The 17,053-nt window shown below is 44.6% G+C and overlaps 2 protein-coding genes across 2 annotated transcripts in view; both read left to right on the plus strand.

Moving 5' to 3' along the window:
• Positions 1-8,068, plus strand: part of Lap3 (leucine aminopeptidase 3) — a 17,361-nt gene extending 9,293 nt beyond the window's left edge. Inside the window, exons 8-13 of the mRNA XM_005365999.3 lie at positions 844-968; positions 2,240-2,328; positions 3,205-3,307; positions 5,154-5,233; positions 6,846-6,955; positions 7,678-8,068. Of these exons, the coding sequence (XP_005366056.1) occupies positions 844-968; positions 2,240-2,328; positions 3,205-3,307; positions 5,154-5,233; positions 6,846-6,955; positions 7,678-7,867 (697 nt within the window). The 3' untranslated portion in view covers positions 7,868-8,068. The remainder of the gene's footprint in view (positions 1-843; positions 969-2,239; positions 2,329-3,204; positions 3,308-5,153; positions 5,234-6,845; positions 6,956-7,677) is intronic.
• A 6,906-nt stretch (positions 8,069-14,974) lies between these two features.
• The window catches only part of Med28 (mediator complex subunit 28), a 6,379-nt gene continuing 4,300 nt past the window's right edge, over positions 14,975-17,053 (plus strand). The window contains exon 1 of the mRNA XM_005366036.3: positions 14,975-15,391. Within this exon, the coding sequence (XP_005366093.1) occupies positions 15,008-15,391 (384 nt within the window). The 5' untranslated portion in view covers positions 14,975-15,007. The remainder of the gene's footprint in view (positions 15,392-17,053) is intronic.

The following is a 17,053-nucleotide window of genomic DNA, read 5'->3' on the forward strand; positions in this document are numbered from 1 at the left end:
CACAGATACACATGCACGTCACACATAGATACCTTCCTTATGCTTCTTCCCATTCAGTAGCCGTCTACCACCAGCAGGTGTCTGAAGAACTAGTCCCTTCTTGTCCTGTGTGCGTGAGAGGAGCTTGTCAGCTTTTCTTCATAGTTTATGACCTTTGGGTTTCATGGGCTAATCAAATCAAAAAGTTTTCTTTTTTTTTCCCTGAAAGACAATCTTTGTGGGTATCAGATGTTACTGATAGGAAGCAGAGATGGATCTTAGGTGGATTGGTAGTATATGGTGATGTTTCCAGTGGCACCTGGTCAAGTTTCATTCAAATAGAAAGAAAAGGACCTCCCGCACTTATCCATGTTTCTGGAAGGATTTTTTTGTCTTTATAAAGGCTACAGAATTGAACTAATTCAGATTACAAGTTTAGAAATTTGACTATGTGTGGTGCTTTTGTGTGGTAGTGAACTCTGAGTTTCTATAGGAGTTTGGTTTGGTTTGGTTTGGTTTTTGAGACAGTCTCGCTACATTACCCAATCTGGCCTCAGTTGAAATCCTGCTTTAGCCTCCTGAATTCTGGGATTGGAGGCATACAGCACCACATGGATAACTTTTTTTTTTAACATTTTACTTATTTATTATGCATGGTATGTGTGCACGTGGGGACCCAAGTACCACAGCAGTCTTAAGGAAGTCAGAGGAAACCGTTCTCGCCTTCCACCATGTGGGTCAGGGGATCGAACACAGGTCATCACACTTGGCATCTCACTGACCATGTCTCTGGTTTCAAGAAAGTGATTCGGGCTCTCAGCTTCGCTCTTACTATTGTTGCACACTATCCCCTCCTCCATACAGTGGCGGTATCTCCATCAAGCCTTCTGCAAACATGGACCTCATGCGGGCCGACATGGGAGGAGCTGCAACAATCTGCTCGGCCATTGTGTCTGCCGCGAAGCTCAATCTGCCCATTAATATCATAGGTAAGTAGGACATGGGTTGTTGCTTTGTGAAGTGCTTCCAAAGTCTAGTCTGATGGTGGAACTGAAGCATCAAACCATTTCCTTCCTTCTAAAAAGACCAGAAGGCATTTTTACACAGCTTTTCATCAAGCGGAAGCTGTTTGGCTGAAATAAATATTTTCTGTCCGAGGTGACTGGGCTAAGTGTGTTTTGCAGCCAGCAAGCTGTAACTTGTATTGATTTGTTTTACTTAGGCAAAAGTGGTTAGCCATCAAGAACACATATGTCACGTTTGTACTTTACTCCAGCAAGACCAACTAAGTCGCTGGAGTGGAGGGCATCATCTTTATCATCCTTGGCTCATTTACTGACAGCCTCCCAGGACTGTGGTCTATTACTTTCCTGACACAGAATAAGCAATTAGTATGCAGGGTCTCCTGGAATTGCACATGCAAACCTCCAGAAGCAGTGCCGGGAGTTTATAGCAAGGTTAAAAGGAAGAGAGAGTTGGGTTTCATCCCTTGTGTGTGAGAAAGGTAAAATGGTACTTTAGACCCATCTGACCAGAACTGTTACCGGAAATCAAGATGCTGACATTTCAACATGTTTCTACCTCTGAGTATTTTTAACATGTCTCCTAAGCAGAAGAACATTCTATGTAATGATAATAGTTACATTTCAAAAGAATCTATAGAGTAACCTAATAAGTTTCCCAATACTCCAAAAAAAAGCCATTTTGTTTATATTTGGTATTTTCTATTATGTGTGTTTATTTGTGTCAGTGTGTGGTTCTGTGTACATGTAAATTCAGTTGCCCAGGGAGGCCAGAAGATTGCATCAGAGCTTCTGAAACTGGAGTCTCAGGCTGGGTGCCGGAAATCAAACTCGGGTCCTCTGAAAGAGCAGTGTACACTCTTAACCCCGAGCCATCTCTCCAGGCCCCTTACTTAGTTTTAACATCTGATCCCTAGCAAAGATAGCACATTGCGTTTGGTTGCCAGGAGCCCCATTTCTTCTTTCTTCCCTTCATGACACTGGCATTTTGAAAGGTCCAGGCAGTGCTGGTGTTCTGTAATTTGCATTAATTTCTTCTGGATTAGAATCAGTTAGACCATGCTACACATGTCCCTGCTGACCTCAGTTGTGCCATTGGTAATACCAAGTTTAGTCACTTCTGAAAGTGAAGCCTGTATCTAGTATGCTTTTGATGGCTCTCCGGCAGCCTCCTGTCCTATAGGATAGCATTTTTGAATCAAGCGTGTCTCATGTTCCTTTTTATGTTTTATCAATAGGTTTGGCTCCTCTTTGTGAAAATATGCCCAGTGGCAAGGCCAACAAACCAGGGGACGTCGTCAGAGCCAGGAACGGGAAGACCATCCAGGTTCGTGAGGGGAACAACAGAGCATGCCGTCTGTTACCACCTAGCTGCAGGGTGCCATGGGTTAGGACCCCAGGGCACTTTGGGCCAGGGTGCTGCTTTTAGTGCTGAGAACCTTTCATGCAAAGTGCCATTAGTTTTGATGGAAATTTTTGAGTATTTTTTTCCTACCTTGTTGTATTTCCCACTAATAGTGTTTTACATACAAATCACGAATATTTGGCCTGGCCTGCAGAGCATGACACACCAGTAAAGCATGGGCTGTTTTCTAGTTACTTGTGCCGTGATGAACTTTTTCCTCATGTTTCAATTGGACAACACAGCCCTTCACTTTGACTCTTTTCTTTGGCATCTGTGGAGCACAACTTTAACACACAGACACTGCTCAGGACCCTGGGGTCATGGTGGAAGGAAGGGAACTGGGCTAGAAATGTACACGTGGATACTGTCTTTACCCTTGTCTTTACTGAAGGAATGGAATAGGGTAGAAAGGGTTGCCCAAGTTTTAAGAGTTTCAGTTTTAACTCCCTTAAGGACTTTGTTTTGTTTGGTGCTTCGAGAGGGAAACTAGGATTTCAGGCATGCTGCATGCTCAGCCTGTTACTCTTTCAGCTATCTACTCCCAGTTTTCCAGTTTTAAAATGGACCAGACAGTCCCCTACTTTTTCAGTGTGGTGTCATCAGCTAGGGCAGGACTGCCTGCATGGCCGTCAGGTTAGCTATGTTCCCGCTGTGCCTGAAATACAAGTGACTCTGTACTATCTCGTGACAGATACCACCCTGCCCTCTTCCCACTTTGAGATCAAGAGCTATCGTGTCTGGGTTTCATATCCAGTCCTCAGGTTGTCTGACACTTTCTCTTCTTGACCTTCTCTGCAGGTGGATAACACAGATGCTGAGGGGAGGCTCATCCTGGCCGATGCACTCTGTTACGCACACACCTTCAATCCCAAGGTCATCATCAATGCTGCCACCTTGACAGGTCAGTCCCCATTCCCTGTCATGTCTGCAGGAAATCTTGGGTGCAGTGCACACACTGTACTCCAGGCGTTCCTTCACCAAAGAAACTGCCTCGGTGTTACAGCCGTTCTCGGTATTCGTTCTGTCGCCTTACAGCATTCCAGAGTTACTAAAAACAAGGGATTATTTTGTCTTGTGCACATATGTCACAGCGTGTGGAGGTCAGAGGACACCTTGTGCTTTGGTCTCCCTCCACCATGTGGGTGTTGGAATCAGTTAGGTTGTCAGGCTTGGGATCAAGCACTAAGCCTTCTTTCTGATTCTCCAGTGGGAACTTAACAACTGGGTCAAATCAACTAAGCCAGATTTAAAAGAGAGTGAGAGGGGTGGGCTTTTGTTGTTGTTGTTATGACTGCCATCTACCACAAATCTGAAAAGATCAATACGTTTAAAAATCAGTGGCATTTTTAATATACTAATCAATATGTCTGATATCCAGTCAGCTTTCCAAACTGATTTCATATTGTTAAGAAAAAAAATATTGTGGGGGTAGCAAGGTCTTTGTTTAATGGGCACACAATAGTGTGACCGGTGTGCAAAGAAAGCCCTGACTTTGGACCAGCATGGGTGTAACACTGCTTACTGACCGCAGCCTCCAGGGAGCTCCTGGCCCCCAGCATCAGCACATGAGGGCAGTTGTTAGGGCTGGAAGGAGCTCCAGGCTCCTCTGCCAGGCATTCCCCGAAGCAGCCTGATGTAGAGGCTCTGTAGACAGTGAAGAGGTGGATGGTGGCTTGTTGCACAGTTCCAAAACTCAAAATGTCCTCCAAAATCTCTCGCTAGGAATCTGTCTGTTCTTCAAGATTAAAATTCAGGGCATTTGGACCTTTTGTTTTCATCTTCCTGAGTCTCGGAAGCCTTTACTGGAGCAAAAGTCATTTCCTGTTCCTCTCATATGTGCACAGTGGTTTACTAAGAGTTCCTTTCTGTTTCTAATTTTTTGGAATTCTGCCCTTTGTAATTAATTTTTAAATCTGGCATGCAGAGATACACTTTCATTATGGCAGTTTCATAAATGTTTTTAAGTAGGCATTATAATATTTGTATAGCTTTTGTTCTCCCTATTCAGTACCTAAAATATTGAGGACAAATGAACATTTATCAAAACTGACCAAGTTTAAAAACAAGGCATTAAAATGATTGACTAAGGGACTGGAGAGATGGCTCAGAGGTTAAGAACACTGGCTGCTCTTCCAGAAATCCCAAGTTCAGTTCCCAGCAACCATATGGTGACTCACAGCCATCTGTAATTTGATCAGGTTCCCTCTTCTGGCATGCAGAGTACTGTATACATAATAAATAAATTTAAAAAAAATTAAAAAGTATTTTACAAAAATGATTCACTAAAATGTGGCACACGTGTCCCACATAGATGCCTCATAGGCATCAAATAATTACTATCTGCTATATACAGTTGATGCCAAATGAATGACCATCAGCATGCATTTAGCTCCTGCTGTGTGCAAGGACTGTGCAGGTAGCTGAGGATATAGGGTATATATATATAGTAAGGCCATATTCTTAGCTGTTTAGAACTCTAGAAAGTACTATCAGCAATAAGTGACATTTACTCTGGGATGGGACTGTTCATGATAATTGCTATCATTTCCTTTTCTGAATTGTCCACAATAAAGGGGAATTCTAGTTTGTGAGGTGTAACTAGCTATAGAAGTGATAGTTTCTCAAGCCTATTTACATTTTGTATGAAGGAGCCATTGATAGACTTAGAGACCACAGTGGTGGTCTCAGTAACAGGAACCTCCTGGCTTCGAGAGATGGGTCCTGACCCAAGGGACTGTTTCTTACAGGTGCCATGGACATAGCCCTGGGATCAGGTGCCACTGGAGTCTTTACCAATTCGTCCTGGCTATGGAACAAACTCTTTGAGGTAAGTCTATATACCCATAAGTTATAAAAATAATAATTTTTGTGGCCTTTGAATAATAAGCTTGTTCAAGCTGTGTGCTAAAGTGATTTTCTTCCTGTTGGGTTGCCTTTGAATTGAAAATAGGTCATAACAGTAAACTTGATTCAGTAGCTTTGGGTTTTCTCAAGATATTCTTAAATTATGGGTATGACATCACTTCTCTGTCCTTCCCTAGCCTCAGAATGATGTTAAAATTACTGACAAATTACATGGCCATGACTGGTAATCCCTGAAGTGCAGAGTGTGAGGCCAACTTTGTGAAACAGTGGCCTTCCAATGGGTGTGTGTGGGTTCAGCATTGTAAACATGACTCCCCTGCCCTTCACTGCTGCGCTCTGTGCCCTTCCCGTCATCCTCCGTCCTTACATTTCCTGCCACTCACTGCCAATACCAGCATTGACCTAGCCTAGCCCGTTTCTAGTCACAGGTGGCAGTGATCTCTTGGTGACTCTGGTCCTAGGTTTCTGTGACCGTCTTTTCTTCTGGCTCGTTTGTGTGTCTGTCCTGCTTTGCCTTTTTTGCTAGCTGTTTGCTTCATCCTCTTTGGACACTGTTTAGTTCCTGTCCTAAAGGAACATGAGGACTCTGCATGCCCAGAGTCCTCATGGTAAAACTTGTCTGTCCTGCGGCTGCTAATAGCCGTGTCCCCAGTGCTCCATGGGGCTGTTCTGCAGCTCCAGGCAGCTCATGTATCCTTTCACAGGCTGGTAATGGCAGCTTACCAGGGGGAGGAGACACATAATCCATGAATACATGTATGAGGTTTGTTTGAGCTCCTGGATCTATTTGTCACTTGACGATGCTGCCCCCTTCTTTGTCTGTTTATGAAGTTCACGCTCAGCCTCTGCACGAGCCAAGCTGTTGACCTAATGCTGAACCAGGAACCTCTCCTGGCCTCTCGCACTACCCAGTGTCCCTCTGTCATTATGGCACACACAGCATTGGAATTTTTCAGGTCATTTATTTTACTGCTAAAATGATATATTCACAGGGATACTTAAGACAACAATCAGCAGCCCATAGTCTGTCTTCCCAGAGGTATACTTAGGTCCTAAAATAAAATAACAGGTCTATTCCTGGTTTGTTTTCCTTTTACTCTGAGACTTTATTTTTGCCTTCTGAAAATGAGTACAGTCTGCTTGCCTGGCTCTGCTTAGCCTGGTCCTTTTGATGGCAGCGGTGTTAGTGCTGTGGCTCAGTGGTGACCTAGCGCTCAGTTAGTATAAGCAGATGGATAAGAGGCTAGGCAAGGCGTAGTGATCTCATCTTGTCTCTGGTTTTCAGTAATGAACGTCTAACATGCATGTCTCCAGCAGACCAAGGTGTATTCTGCCCTAATTAAACCCACAAAGCCTACAGCTTCAAGCTGAGACTTTACTAAATGTCCTACTGATGCATGGATTATTTTACAATGTCCCTATTTCCTAATTCTGAGATGAATCTTTTGGTGACCTAAAGCACTCTTAGATATCACTCTCACAGCCCTGCTTTGCAGTAACAGGCCAGAACAGGTCTCTCCTCCATACATCCAGCTAGAGTGTCTGCCCTTACACTGTCACGTTGTCTTCTTCAGGCCAGCATAGAGACTGGGGACCGAGTCTGGAGGATGCCTCTCTTTGAGCATTATACAAGACAGGTCATAGATTGCCAGCTTGCTGATGTCAATAACATTGGAAAATACAGGTATGTCAAATGATCTCTCTTTCCAGTCATCCTGGGTTTCCAAACTACTCCTTAGTCTCATCCTTTTCACAGAAGATTCTAACACTAACCAGTTTCCTTTTGGTAGAGTGCTTCTAAGCTTTCTGAGGTGTTACATTTTGAAAATACTTCTCTAGCAGTTCTCTTAATGTTAGAAATTTTTGAAATTTAAAAGTTACTTTAAGCAAGTGATAAGACAAGGTGATGGGAACTATAGGAATTCATTACACAGTAAAGTAATTTAGAATTTGGCATTTATCCTAGAAAGCCATATCTAAAAATAAATATTCTGGAAATGATTTCTCGGTTAATTTCTTAATAGGTTACATGAGCTTAAGTTTTCCTCTTATTTTATTTTATTTTATTTTATTTTATTTTATTTTATTTTGGTTTTTCCAGGCAGGGTTTTTCTGTGTCTCTCTGGATATCCTATATTAACTTTTCCTCTTTAGTACTGTTGTTTTTAAAAGACATATATTGGGTGTGGGGTGATGTGTGTGCCATGGCCCTGTAGCATGTATGTGGGGTTAAAGGACAACCCCCTTGGTCCACGTGTATGCCAGCTCCGGAGTGGGGCTCAGGCTGTGAGGCTTGTGCATCATGCTCCCTATCCCAGCCATCCCACTGGCCCCGAAAGTAGCTTGATGAAATGCTCCATGCACTTTGATGTGAGGTAAAGTAATCCTTTTTGCCTTTCTCTTCAGATCTGCAGGTGCATGTACAGCCGCGGCATTCCTGCGGGAGTTTGTGACTCATTCAAAGTGGGCGCATTTGGACATAGCCGGTGTAATGACCAACAAGGACGAAGTTCCGTACCTGCGGAAGGGCATGAGTGGGCGGCCCACAAGGACCCTGATCGAGTTCTTACTTCGCTTCAGTAAAGACAGTTCTTAGTTCAAACATTCAGAAATTCCTTCATGTGTCTTAAAAATGGATATTTGGGCTTCAAAATATTTTTGAATGAATGAAAATCTTTTAAAAACAAAAATGAATGTTGTTCTTTTCAAAATTATTTTAGTATGCTTCAGTCATGAAAATCTAAATTTTATATGTATGAATATAGGCCCTTTAGATTAATAAAACATCTTATAATAGTATGTATTTACAAGCCATATTTACTATTTTACAAGACAAGCTCCTTTTTCCAGTTTACTTGTGGTTTCTTTTCTTTCCTTCACCTCTATTGGGAGTTTGATTCAGCAGTTGAGCTGGGGCTGCTGGGGTGTCCCACGTGGTTCACCTAAGGCCCTAGTGTTGGCTGTATCGTTCCCAAGCTTCACACGTTTTCCTTCTTTGGCAGCATACCCAAAGGCGGCTCTCAGGAGAGAGACTGGCTGGCTGGATGCCTACAGGCTGGCTGTTCCCACGACAAAGTGTCGTCTCTTACTAAGACAAGACCCTTCCTCTCTCTGAAGTGGGAATGTAGGAATGTCCCCAGTGGCAGCAGCCACACTTCTTTCCCCTTGCGGTTCATACTTCAGCTTTAATTCATCTGGCTTAGCTCTGATTCATATTTGACATTGTGAAAGCTGTGGGCGTCTTCCATCTGCCAAGTTCCCATTAAATATCCAGTCTGCTGGCTCTCAGTATGCTTTCACCCTCTCTTTGGACAGTGGGTCCTTCATTTTCTCCAGATTATTGATTTTACCTGAAAAGGTGTTTTATTTCACCATCCTTCCGTTCCAGCACGGCAGACAAGTGCTCCTGCTGTTGAGATTCAGTTTGAGACCCTCTCACCCTGAGCAGTGTGGAGGTCTGTGACGTGTTCTGCCCTCTACGCTCTGCTGGGTGCATTTTGCCTCCCCAGTGACTGATCCTGACTTTCATGAGGTTGAGCTTGTGTTCCATCGCCACCTTCAGTCCTCCACCTCTGCAAACAGAGTTTCTGTCACTGTTGGAATCCGAGGCTTGTGAAGTGTGAGCCAGCTGCACCTGGTGGTCTTGACTTCCTGTACGAGCTCTCACCAAGGCTTTCCAGTAAGACACTGCTTTTTCCTCCCCCTCTTTCAGCGGGTCTGCCCAGTGCAGTAGGCAAGTGTGGAGGCATCCTTGTTGCTCGTTTTCGCTACAGCCTGTTCAGCTCTTTGAGTGCGATCTTCCTACCTTCCATTTCAGTTAGCTCAGGTCTACGGAGCCAGCACTGCCAAGACGTGCTCTTGAGCCCCTGCTGCTCAGACATTAGCCAGGGTCTTCCGATTGGTGAGGGAGAAGTCTTGGTGATCCAGATTCTGCTCCAGCTGACGGTCACTGAGCCTTGCTTCATCTAATTCTGCTCACAGTTTTCTAACTTACTTTCCAGGTCATTATCTTACTGCCCATGGCTTCTGTTAGTCACATTTCTAACTGCTCCAGCTGCATTTTTTGTTGTTTCACAGTCACAGCTCAAACTCTTCGTCCACCTCTTGAGCTTGGCCTCTCTTTGAAGGGCATACACGCTTTTTTGTAATTCAGTCATGGTCACTGTTTCTTCATGGCATCTGTCCAGTTGCTCCTGTTTGCTTCCCCAGTAGCTGTAAGCCATGCTGTGCAGCTCTCCGTTGCTCCTTTTCACACTCATTGAGCTTGTTTTGAAGATCTGCGATCTCTGCCTCCATGATTCATGTCTTCTGTTTCCAGCCTACTTTCCCCTCATGGTCCCTGGGTGCTACAGCTGGAGGCCTGTACTGAGAGCACTGGGCGCCCAGATTCACGACACTAAATCCATCTGAGCACAGGAACACCATCTCATTCATTCTGCTAGACTGTAGCCTGTCTTTTGGGCCCACCAGCTCCCCAAGTAATGGCATGGAGACTATTAATTATGAAAGCTTGCCTTTAGCTTAGGGTTCTTCCCAACTAGCTCTTGTAAGTTAAAATAACCTATTTCTATTCATTTACATTCTGTATGTCTGACTTCCTCAGTGTCTCGCACACCTAGATTCATCCCGAGTCCCTCTTTTCTCCCCAGAAGTCCCACCTATTCTCTATTGCCTAGATATTGACCATTCAGCCCCTTATTAAACCAATCAAAAAGTGCCTTCCACACAGTGTGATCAAATATCCTGCAGCACTAGATGACTGCTAAGTAATCCCCGGCTTTTTAAAAATTCAGTTCCTGTGACCTTGAATGGCTTTAAAATGCAGAACAAAATGGAAGTTTTTATTTGAGTTTCATTTTCTGCAATGATTGTAAAGTCCTGCTTTGCAAGACTTAAAATATTCTCCATGTGGCTATTAAATTTTTAACTTCCTGATCAATTTCAGAGCATATGTTTGAGTTTTTGTTTTTTAAGACAGGATTTCCCTGTGTAACAGTCCTAGCTATCCTGGAACTCACTTTATAGACCAGGCTAGCCTCAAACTCTGAGATCTGCCACCTTTGCCTCCAGTGCTGGGATTAAAGGAGTGAGCCACCACACCTGACTAGAGCATATGTTTTTAATTAAGAAGGAAAATTGAACTTCAGGTTTGTGCTGCTAAGAAAAAGAACATAAGCAAAATCAAAAGATGATGTGCAGTTACCAAAATAATTGTTTCTGGGTTTGGTTTTCTTTGAGTGTGGGGTGTGAGTCTAATGTACCTAAGGATAGCTTTGAACTCCTGATCCTTTGCCTCCATCTCCCAAATACTAGTGTTAGAGGGGTACACCACTATGCCTAGTGTCCTAGGTATCTTGCTATTGTTATTAGAAGACAGGGTTTACTTGGGGCTGACAATCCAAGGAGAATAGGAATCTATCACCAGCATGGCTAGTGGGCAGGCAGGCATGGTGTTTGAGAAGCTGCTAAGAACTCACATCTGGATTCACAAGTAGCAAGGAGCACACCAGGCATGGTGGGAATCTTTTCATCAAGCCCAACCTCAGTGACACCAAGGCCACACTTCTGAGTCCTTCCCAAACAGTCCTGCTTATTGCACCAACTATTCAAATATATGAGCCTACGGGGGCCATTCTCTCAAACCACCACACCTAGCTAGTTACTAGAAATACTGTTTTGTGGTCCCTGGATTATGACATTTGTTCACAGTTATTCTTTTTTAACTATGGTTGATTCTTTGTGGATTTCACGTCATGCATTCTGCTCCTCCTTGTCTTCCGGTCTCCTTGCATCTACCCTATGCTCTCGCAAACTCCCCCTCAAATCAAAACCAAATTTAAAAGAAAAACACAAAACAAAAAGAAGAATCTTGTGGAAGCTGTAGTGTAGCCCACTGAGTCACACAGTTTACCCTTCCGTCCATTCATCTTTACTTAAGCAGTGTTCATTGCTTGAGTCACTGGTCTGGTTCAAGGCTTCTGGTTTCTGCTACACCACTGATTATGGGCTCTAACTGGGGCTTCTCCCTGACATCCTGTTGCACTGTGTCATGGAGAGCCTGCTGTTTTGGATCTGTAGGTTCATCCCCTTCACATGACCCAACAGTTGATAGATTCAGTGGTTGTTGGGGTGGGCTAACTCATAGCCCTAGTTCTGGGCCTAGGTGGAAGCTGGATAGCGGGGAAACCTACATAGGACTCTGAATGTGGATGACAGTTTGTGCCTTGGGCAGTCTGGGGCCACTGGCAATGGGAAAAGGATTTAGCCCTAGTGCTGGAACTGGCTTTTTGGAGTCTATTCTTTTTGGAGGGATACCTTGCTCAGCCTAAATATAGATGGGAGGACCTTGATCCTGACTCAAAGTGATGATGTCAGACTTTGTTGACTCCCCACGGGAAGCCTTACCCTCTCTAAGTGGTGGATTGCGGGGGTGGGATGGCAGGAAGGTGGGGAAGTGGGAGGAGAGAAGGGAGCAGGAACAGGGATAGGTATGTAAAATGAGAAAAGATGATTTTTTAAAAGAATAAATTAGCAAAAAAGGAGTCTCACGTATCCTCCACGGAAGGTCAAGGAAGTAGGAAATGTTCTGCTGTTTTGGAGTAGATGTATTGATTCAGCATATATTCCATGCTCAGTAAGGCAGAGAAAGCAAGATGTAGTTCCTGCTCTTGAATTCTCCATTTAGGTTGAGGGAAGTAGAGTTTTAGGAGTATGCTCATGGCTGACAATATTACCTGATTTCTCTGGGGTCCTTCCTTTGCTGTAGCTTTAACATCTACTGTGAGCTTGTCTTCTTGTCATGATCTTAGGAAAATGTTCATTTAGGCCCTACATTCTATAATTACCATTTTATTACAGCCCTTCTGTGTTCCATTCCTAATGAGTCTATGCCATACCTTCATATCCAACTGCCCAGTTCTTTGGTGTGGCCTGTAACCACAAATAGATAACTTTGGGGGGAGGGTTGAGACAGGGTTTCTCTGTATAGCCCTGGCTGACCTGTAACTCTATCTTGTAGACCAGTCTAGCTTTTAACTAAGAGATCTGCCTGCCTCTGCCTCCAAGGTGCCAGGATTAAAGGCATGCACCACCACCACCCAATGGATAGCTATTTTTTTAAATTTTATTTTAAATCATATTGTGTGGATTTGCAAATGAGTGCAGTGTCTACAGAGGCCAGAAGAGGGCGTGAGATCCCCTAATACAATACTATTGCTACAGGTGATGGGGTGCTACCTGGTGTGGGTGCTGGAATGTGAACTCGGGTTCTCTGGAAGAGTAGGGCTTGCTCTCAGCCACCAAGCCATCTCTCCAGCCAGTGAGCAACTCGCTGTAAAGGTCACACTGTCGCGTTTTAGTCTCTACCAGGCTACAGTGTTGACCGTGTTGTACACTACCGTAGTGTGGACCGTCACAGACGAGTTGTCTCTCTCTTAGTGATCCTCCCAAGACTGTACTCTTCCATTTTATGAGTGAAGAAACAGAGTTTTAGCAAAACAAGAAGTGGATCCTTTGTTCTCTGGATGAATCCAGGAGAAATACCCCTGGTTTGTTACTGGCAATTTAGATCGTGGTTAGACTAACTGGGTACTAGATTTGCAAATAAAGGTAAAATTCCGTCACTATGTGTCACTGCTCCAGAGGCAGTGGGGCTGGGAGAACAGAACCAATTAGTGAGGCAGACTAAAGTCTCATGCAATAGCCAAGTTTGTTCAGAGCCTCAGACAGTTTATACTCTGAGGGGTAAGAAAGATCACGCGAGTGAAGTTCTCTTGCAAAGGCCACATGACTAAAGAGTTGTACGTAATCACAAAGGATAAGCTGCATATGGTGAAAACATGCTTTTCCATAGAGGGATATACAGGATCGTCTAAACACTTAACAACAGCAAGTAATAATGACTTATCTGAAGTAAACTCAGTCTTATCCACTACTACAACTGGGAGAAGCATGAAAACAGCCAAGAACAATTCTATGTTTTCAAGAAACTGAGGTCACAAGACTTGTTTTCGTGGAGTGTTCTCACAAGCTCTCAGAAGTCTCCTCCCACAGCTCCATTCCTGGACAACTAAGTCATTTTTCTTGGCTGTTGTTTTAGAAGAGTTGTGATTTCCATAAAAATGTTAACATGCAATGTGTCCATTACTTTTTTTTTTTTGGTTTTTCGAGACATTACTTTTAATCAACTCTAAAAATGGTTTTATTTGATAAATATTAGCAAACACAATCCTCCATTACCCCAAACTTCAGGATCTCCAATAAGCTTTAGGAATATAGAAGGGTCCTGAGATAGAAACAGTTTGCAGAAAAGCTCCTAGCTTTTTATTTTTATCCTTTCTTTTGATTAGTTTGCTTTTTATTTTGTTTTCTTGATATAGGGTTTCACAATGTAACAACAGCAGGCTTGGAACTTCCTATGTAAAACATGCTGACCTGACTCTCCGGTGCTGGGATTAAAGACAGCTCTGTGTTTTCCATGGGTTTCCTTCACTGCCTAGATTTGACTATTCTGGAACTTGATCTGTAGAGCTGACTGGTCTCGAATTTAGAGATTTATCTGCCTCTGCCTCCGGAGTTCCGGGAATAAAGCCAGAACCCACCACACCTGGCTCTAAGCGGTTCTTTAATTCCTTTTCACAAGTTGGCTTCTTAGCTGGGTGGAGTCTTGCCCGGAGGTCCTCACTCTCTTCACACCATTTAACACCAGGATTTTCACTAATATCTTTATCTCCTTGAACACAGGATTTAGCTCCATTCCACTTCTTGGTGCCCTTATTTTGTGCATTTTGTATTTTTCCTTGCTCAATTTGCTCCTTTTCATTTATAGATCTGCATTAAGAATGAACACTAATAAACACACAACACAGTCAATGCTAGTTTGTTGAAATGTCCTCTGCTAAAGCTCTTAATCCTTTGATTTAGCCTCAGGCACGTTTTTTTGGACAAAGGAATAAAGCAGCCACATTTTTGCAAAAATATCAGATATTAATATTCTTTGAAATATCTTGAGTTGGCCTCCCACAGTTCAAATCACCCTCAGCACCGCTGTCTTCCATGTTCCTACCATTATGACCCATTAAATTCTGCTTAAAGCATTCAGCTGCTCTTCTAATCCAAAGTCTTAATGTCCACATTCTTCCAAACAAAAGCATTATCAGGCTACCAAAATACCCCAGTCCCTGGTACCAACTTCTGTCTGATGGTTTTATTGTTGTGAAGAATCACCATGACCATGGCAACTCTTATAAAAGAAAACATTTATTTGGGGATGGCTTAAAGTTTCAGAGGTTTAGTCCACTGTCATCATGGTATGAAGCATGGCAGCATGCAGGCAGACATGGAACTGAGAGTTCTACATATTGAATTGGCACTTGGTACATAGCAAGCCCTCAAGCACCCTGAAGAAATAGATGACTCTTCGCTTTACTAAGGAGCCCAAGGAAAGACTTGGCCAATGTCCCTGAAAGCCCTTAGGAGCAGCACAGGGATCGGTCGATGGCAGGGAAGCCCACGCGCGAGTTCAGCCTCTGTACATGACTGGTTTAAACCCGCCCAAGCTTTTAGTACTAAAGTCAGTAAAGAGTTAACCCAGGCGATCTCAGGGAAACAAGGTTCTAGAGGCCTCTAGACACCTCTGGGAGGGACAGGAGGAGCCCCGCCAGTCACATGACCACACCCGCCACGTGATCCCGCGGCGCACGCAGGCCCAGTGGCGCCTCCGCCCGCTATTGCAGACATGGCGGGGTCTCTAGGCGGGATGTTCTCGGGGCAGCCGCCTGGTCCGCCGCCGCCCCCGCCCGGGCTCCCGGGCCAGGCCTCGCTTCTGCAAGCCGCTCCCGGGGCTCCGAGACCGTCGAACAGCACTTTGGTGGACGAGTTGGAGTCGTCATTCGAGGTAAGCCGCGCCGTGGGCGTCCCTGTGCAGCCTTCGGAAGTCGCGCCTGTCTCGGTGGTCCCTGCGCCCCGTGGGTGCCGGGGGTCGGAGAGCCGAAGCCGCTGCCCGAGGCTGGCTGCAGCCCGTGTCCGGCGGCCTCTGGTGCCTCCGCACCCGCGGCCTTTCTGGAGACAACTCACAGAATCTCGGGGCTCTTTGGATTCCAGCCGGCGTTCTGCTCTGCAGGTCCGATTGGAGCTGGTCTTCCCTGGAGCGTAGCCTTTCGCCTGAGCTTCTCCGAGTTCAATTTTTTTCAGGTCACCTAGTACGTGCTTTTCCCGGTTTTCTCTCTTTTGTGTAGACCTCCCAGTGGCTCCTGGCACTTGCTTACCTGTTAGCTTTTCTCTTTGGGTGCTACCCCTTGACGTCTCTGGCTTTCACTTTCTAGTCGTTTGGTGGATGCGCTTTGTTGGGACAAATTTAGCTCTTACCGTGTGGGGAAGCTTTGGTAGAACATTTGTATTCATCCCTCGCCCCCATAAGACTCAGAAGTAACTTGTCCAAAGTCGGCCTTGGATTTAAGCAAGTGAACGTTAGTACTCCGGCCTTATGCCTTTCCAGGTAAAAGCTGGCCTAGTCATACTTCTGAAAAGTATTTTTCTTTAAAAAATAAAATAAATCGCATTGCGTTTATTTAATTTGTGTTATTGATGCGCTTCTGGGGTCATAGAAACATATTGAAGTCGGTTCTCCATGCCTACCATGTGCGTGCAGGGGCTGGAACATCTTTACATGGTTAGCCATCCCTCCAGTCCTAAATACTTGCCTTTTAATAGACTTACATGCATTTGTTTTTCCTTCATAAGACTGGCTGTCGAGAAAGGCCCAGCTTTAACAAATGTTTTTCAAAGGATGATGGGGGCGGGGAGGTGAGCCGGGAACTAAAGCTTCGGAAGTTAGTTTTGTTTGTTTGGTTTTTCAAGACAGGTTTTGTCTGTTGTCTGTGTTGCCCTGGCTGTCTGAAACTTTCTCTGGTGGACAAGGCTGGCCTTGAGATCTGCACGCTTCTGCCTCCCACCTGTGTGTGCCACCACCTCCCGGCTTGAAGTTAGATTTGCAACTCTGCAACTCTGCGTGGCCTCTGGCACACCCACCCAAGCATTGTGGTCCATCGGGTCTCCTGAAGTATGCACGTTCTGCTCACACCCCAAAAGTCCAACAAGAATGAACTTTTACAGTACACAGAATAAAAAGAATAAAGAAAAATAAAAAAATTTAAAAAAAAAGCCGAGCGGTGATGGCACACGCCTTTAATCCCAGCACTCGGGAGGCAGAGGCAGGCGGATCTCTGGGAGTTCGAGGCCAGCCTGGTCTACAAGAGCTAGTTCCAGGACAGGAACCAAAAAGCTATGGAGAAACCCTGCCTCGAAAATAAAAAAAAAAAAAATACATTACACAGAATGAGCAGTCTGATTTGTTGAGCTGTTGCAGGGCTGGGAAACCCTTGTAATGATTTCTATACACTAAGTCCGGAGCTGGGCAGAAGGATTCATTGCTTCCATCCAAAAGGAACCTCACATGTGTCTGTGGCTTACGTTTGGAACCTAAATTTGTTTCTGTGTCTTTGGTTTTACACATGTGTTTGCTCACCACTGGCAGGGTTCTTCTCTCCTAGCCTGTGTTCATTTGTCAGCTGCCACCTGTGTTCTCTTTCACCCCTTTTGTCTTTTCTGGGGGCTGCTTGTGCCTCTGTGGTGCACTCCCACGTATAGTCTTAAGGGCTCACCCTGAAGATCCGAAAAACAAAGCCGCCAAGCCACTAGAGAGCTCTTACCTCTATGAAATCTTCAGACTGAAAGAGAGCGGAGTTCCTGTCTCATCCCGCCTTATATTCCTCTCTAGTGCTGG

The sequence above is a fragment of the Microtus ochrogaster genome, unplaced genomic scaffold (assembly GCF_000317375.1).
Source record: "Microtus ochrogaster isolate Prairie Vole_2 unplaced genomic scaffold, MicOch1.0 UNK5, whole genome shotgun sequence".
NCBI lineage: Eukaryota > Metazoa > Chordata > Mammalia > Rodentia > Cricetidae > Microtus > Microtus ochrogaster.